The sequence below is a fragment of the Echinops telfairi genome, unplaced genomic scaffold (genome assembly GCF_000313985.2).
Source record: "Echinops telfairi isolate 266 unplaced genomic scaffold, ASM31398v2 ScPeMD7_25;HRSCAF=90, whole genome shotgun sequence".
In the NCBI taxonomy this organism is placed as follows: domain Eukaryota; kingdom Metazoa; phylum Chordata; class Mammalia; order Afrosoricida; family Tenrecidae; genus Echinops; species Echinops telfairi.
This window is the reverse complement of record NW_022103922.1, coordinates 2245037-2250505: the sequence shown is the minus strand read 5'-3', so window position 1 is coordinate 2250505 and position 5469 is coordinate 2245037. Positions and strand designations below refer to the sequence as shown.

General features: G+C 60.0%; 1 protein-coding gene across 1 annotated transcript in view; it reads left to right on the top strand.

Annotated features, from left to right (window-relative positions):
- Positions 1-5469, top strand: part of COL5A1 (collagen type V alpha 1 chain) — a 99015-nt gene that overhangs the window by 685 nt on the left and 92861 nt on the right. Inside the window, exons 2-3 of the mRNA XM_045289356.1 lie at positions 3669-3736; positions 5066-5079. Of these exons, the coding sequence (XP_045145291.1) occupies positions 3669-3736; positions 5066-5079 (82 nt within the window). The remainder of the gene's footprint in view (positions 1-3668; positions 3737-5065; positions 5080-5469) is intronic.

Genomic DNA, 5469 nt, shown 5'->3' with positions numbered 1-5469 from the left:
GGCCTTTGCCACTGACCTCTTTTTCCTTGCTTGACACCCCCCTGCCCCCTGCCCCCCACCTCTTCAGTCCCAAGAGTTTTGGTGGTACCTGTTTATTCTCATCCTGTGGGGTTTGTTACATGTAGCTCCTGGCTGTGCACACCTGCTGCTCAAAGCAGCCCCGCCTCAAGCCAGGGCGTGTCTGGCGTCTACATGGCAATCTCTGTCCCACGCGTGCGGCTGCAGCGTGGGCAGGGCAGGGACAGACAGGTCAGGGTGGCTGTGCTGGGGCTGGGCAGTCTACTTCCCATGGTCCTTCCTGCCTGGCTGACCAGTGAGTCCTGGCTATCGGCTGGAGACTAGGGTTCTTACCACACAAGACTCTCCCCGATCCCCCATCCCTGCATCTGCTCACAGTACTCTGTCTGGTTCCACAAGGTCCCCAAGGGACCAGGCAGTGGACCAGCCAGTTTCTAAGGGGTACAGCACCCTCCTCCCAGAGAGCCCACCTGGGATCAGGGGAGAGGACCCCCCACTTCTGGCAGAGTGGCTGTGTCTCGGAGTGGGTGGCCTTGTTTAAACTGCCACCCTGACATGCCCATGGGCACCTTCCTTTGGCCATTCACAACCATACCCATTTTCTGTGTCTGTGTTTGACCTGCTGGGGGGGTTGGCTCCAGGACTCCCCACCCACCCACATCAACGATTCCAAAATCCGGGCATGCTCCAGTCTCTGACTTGAAAGGATGTGGGTTTGCAGGTAACCCAGGCACAGCCTGACAGCCTGTCAATCTAGATGGCTGACTGTACCTCATACAGTGTAAATGGGGAGGAGGGGCCTTCATGAAGTTTGTGGAAGAATGCCTCTATCTTTCAATCTCCTTTGCCCACAAATGCTTTGGGGACCCAGGAGAGTACTTTGCAGGTGTCTTTGAGGGGTGCACCCTCTTCTTCACAACAATGGAAGAGGGCCACCCCCAAGTGTGAATGAGGGGTGAGGAGAAGGGTGCTCGAGGCATGGGTGCTGGAGAGACTGAGGGTCTGAGCAGGGGTGGGGCTGGGGTGACTGCAGGGCGTGTCTGCATGCCACCTGCTCCCCCTGGACGCCCTGGCAGGCTGGGTGCACGGCAAATCCCGGGATTGCCTTTTGGAGCTTGCTGGAAAGTTCTTATCCACGTGTCTGCAGCCTGCTCTCGGCTGAATGTGAAGATGGAGACCCCAGGGGTGTGGCTGGCTGACCGTTTATCTGAGAATCCGAGGTGCACCCGGGTGACAGCAGCCACTCCTCCCGACCACAGCCCCTCCCCAGAGGTGGCCTTTACATGGCTTCTTTGGCAGCACACCTGTGCACACGTGCTCTGGCATGGACAGCATCACAGTTTTCATTTGCCAGTGACAAACACATTTAAGGTGTTGTTTTTTTTTTCCAAACACAAGGGGACCATGTGTTTCTGTGCTTCTATGTAATCGGGAACATGCCTGGTGGTGTTTTCCTGGGACTCGTTGCTTTCACCAGTGACCGGCTCGGCTGTCTTTCTGGGTCCAGATGTCCAGCCCCGGTGGAGCCTGCCTTCTTCCTCAGGGAAAGGGAGGCCCCTCGTCCTCTCCCGGGTTAGCCGTCAAAGACGATGCAGTCTGGGGCGTTCTGGCACAGCACAGCAGCAAGCATTCCTGTTACAGTCAGCCTGAAAGAGCAGATGCCAGGTCAGACTCCTCACTGACGTGTGGGAAAGGTGGCTCCTCTGGCATCTAGTTGGAATCTGGAGAAGGTGTTTCCTTGTTGGCTCCTTGGTCGGTTGATTGGATTACTGGTTGGTTGGTTGGTTGGTTGGGTCTCTGGTCAGCCGCTTGGTTGGCGCTTTGGTCAGTTGGCTGGTTCTTTTCTTCATTGACTTTCTGTGTGCTCCCCTGCAATCAGCACTCCCCCTCTGTGAACTAGGGCTACTCTCACCCTTTCTGCCAGCAACTCCATGGGGGGAAGGTCTCCTGGTCTGGAGTGGTCTGGGCTGTGTGGGACGTCAGGCTGTGACGGGTGCTGGGGCACAGTGGGAACAGGCACCCAAGGACACGATGTCCTTTTCTGTGACCTTCTCCCCCAGTGTCCCTTGGCAGAGAGGTCTCTTTTGGACATCCCTGCGACTGGCCATAGCAACTCTCTGTAGATCACGTTATCAGAAGGACTCCCTTGTGTGCGCAGAGGTGCTGTCCTGTCGCAGAGAGCCCGGGCTTCAGGATGGTTTCAGATGTCCTCGCTGAGGGTGGGTGTGACCGCACGCTCCAGACCCTGTCGTCCCAGCAGAGAAGACCATACGGTTTGCTGACTGGAAGGGTCAACACCAAGTGGTCCGCTCCCTCTTACTGGAGCCTGGGGTCCATCTTGCTCCTGAGGGTGGATAGAGCTATGTCACTGAGCCGTCTTGCATGGAGGCTCCATTGAGACAAACCTACTTCTACCCACTCCCCTCCCCCAGACACTGGCGCCCCATGCCAGGGAAGCAGAGGGACACCCAGCCTGGCAGAGCTGTGCTCACTTCAGGGTACCACCAGGTACCTGGCACATGGAGCCTGCCAGCAGAGAGGAGACGTTTCTCAGCGGCTCTGAGACCCAGGGGCTCTACCGTCACGGGCCAGAGCCCTGTGTCCCTGTGGGGCCATGGATGTGGGGTGCGCCTTTCAGAGCCACAGGGTGATGGGGGCTATTTCTGAATGTGGGGACCGGCCCCATGCACTCAACACGAGGCAGGCATCGGTGACAGCAGCGTTGTGTGGGCGGAGCCATCGTGGATGGTAAGGTGGGGCCAGGTGAGGTGCCCCCACCGTCCAAGAAGCCCTTAGAGGTACGTTTGGGGCCTGGGAGAGTCTGCCGAGAGGCTGAGTCTAGATGTCTTTCTGCCAGTGCCACCCGTCTGGCCCCTGAGGCCTGGCTACCCTGGGGCCCTCCTGGAGCTTACAGGCCTGTGCTCACAGGAGGCCCCGTCCCTGCACGCCGGGCTGGGCTCTGCTCTCTTCCCCGCCTTTTCTCCAGAACAAGGAGAAAGTCATCTCCGAGGAGTGGTCTCCTGGTTCCCTGCCGCTGGCCGCCCACCCACACTCCTGGAAGGCCTGAGGCTGTCGGGAGCAGAGGGGCTGCTGGGATGGGCTGCTCACAGTGCTGAGAAATGGCCACATGGGCAGGACAGGACTGTAGAGCCTGGGGGTTTCACACTGCCCTCCTTCCTGTGGAGTGCAGCCTGAGGTGTGACCACCTGCCACCAGGGATCCTGGGAAGCGCTAGGGCCCAGGGCAGTTCCAGGCCTGATGTTGCCCATGCCCAGGTGCTGGTGAGGAAAAGAAGGGTGTGATGAACAGGTGATTCCCAGCCAGGACCTGGAGGGCAGGCAGAATCCTAACCAGCCCCCTGTCTCCTGCACTTCAGAGGCCACCGACGCTGATTATCTGGTGCATAAGGAGAAGAGGGACTTCTTTAGAAAACAAGAGGGGATGAGCCAGGGACAGGCCTGCTGCTGCCTCTCATCGGAGTAGATGGCAGGCCAGCTCGCCACCCGGTCAGTGCAGGACAGCGGCCGGGTGGACTGAATAAGTCTGGGCCACTCAGGCAAGGGCAGAGGAAGCTCACCGGGGCACGGCTGGTTCATGTTTGTTGGCAAAACACCTGCCATTCAAGTTGTTAGCCCCCTCCCTCTGCCTAGGGTTCAACCGTGGCTTCGTGGAGAGGTGTCCGGTGTCCGTGAAAGACCAGGCAGTGCGCTTCGGAAAGGTGCCGGTCTTGAAAACTCCGCGGGGCAGTTCAACGGCCCTATAGGGTCTCTGTGAGTCGGGAGAGACCCCACGGCCCTGGGCTTGGGGTCCAGTTGTGTTCCTCCTTTCTAAAAGCCGTGGATTCATACATTTATCCCCTCAACGAAAGTAGTAGAGCGAACGCGCCCAAAGTGCTGCCGAGCGCACCTGGGTGGGAAGGCCAGATGGCCAGGCCCCGCCCCCTTCGCCCCGCCCCACACCAAGGCCCCCCCCAGCTCCACCCGGCTCCTCCCATCCCCACGTGCCACCCCCCCCCCCACCCCTGTCCCCCTCACAGAGGCCCCCATCCACATTGCAAACCGCCCTGCCTCTTAGGACCCGCCCTGCGCTACACAGCTCCTTTGGCCCCACAGGGTCCCTCCTAGTCGCACAGGCCCACGCCCCACACCAGGGGTCCGCTCACACTGCAATGCTTCTCTACTGTCCTACAAGCTCCGCCCCACAGAGCACCGCCCACAGCCCAAAGCCCCACCCACACTGCCAAGCACAACCCCTCCCCACCCCCACGAGATCATAGGTTCTTCCAGCGCCACAGAGCTCCTCGCTGCCCTGCACCGCCCGCCCGGCCCGTGAGGCCGCCCTCTCCTCCCCCAACCAACACACACCTGGCGCCCTGCCCAGCCTGGCCCAGACATGCGCAGCCCTGTCCAGCCCCCGCAGACCCTGCCCCTCCTGGCCCTGCCCTGCTCCGGGCTCCTTCAGTGGCAAGCAGCCTGCGAGGGTGTTTCAGGGCTGGAAGCCCAGGGCACACCCTAAGCCCCCAGGCCAGCCTTTCTGGCTGGGAGTCAACTTTTGTTCTCAGCTTGCCCGCCTCCTGCCTCCCATGCTGGGGTGAGGGCCAGGGCCCTCGGAGCCATCCAGTCCCAGGAGGCTAGAGGGGGCAGAGGCATACGGCAGTCTGAGGTTGGAGGGTCCCAGAGTCTACGCATGTCACTTGCAGACAAGGGTGGTGGCCCCGGTCCTGCCTGCCCCGTCCTTACACCAGGCTGTTCTCAGCGTCTTATAAGACAGAGAGGCGCCTTGTCAGGGGTTCCACTTTCCCAAAGAGGGGCTGCTCGGTCTGTGACTGGTCCTCAAGTCCCTACAGGTGGGGGCCCTGACCCACCCACTCCGCTGACCCTGGACACTCATGGAGAGGGGGCCTGCTGTCCCCTGACTGAGGAGAGCTGGGTCCTGGCTGGATGGACCTTCACTGGGGTTGGTGTGGTTTAGCCTAGGAAGAGGGGTGTGTGCCCACAAATGCACCAGGCCCAGCGGTCTGGGCCCAGCCCTGTCATCCCGGTCACAGGTGCTGGAGCTCAGGTGGGCCTTCTAGGTATGTGCTGCTGTGTCCTGGGACTGCTTCGTGTCTGGGATCAGCCTCCTGGAACTGCAGGAGTGCAGGCCAGCTGCATGTGGTAGGAGCTTGGGAACGCTGGTCTTAGCTCTGGGGCAGCACAGGGCAGTTGGGGGCACCACCTTGTGTGGTTAGGTGAAACATTGCCAAGGGCAGTGGAAACATTGGAATATTTACATGGGCAATGGTCACACTGTGTTCTTGGCACTCCAACCTCTGATTGGCACCATCTTGTCTCCTCATGGGCTCATCTATCCTTCCAAACCTCCATCCATCCATTCTGGTTTTCATCCACCCATCATTTATATACCCTATCATCCCTGCATCCCTGCAGCCTTCCATCCATCCATCCATCC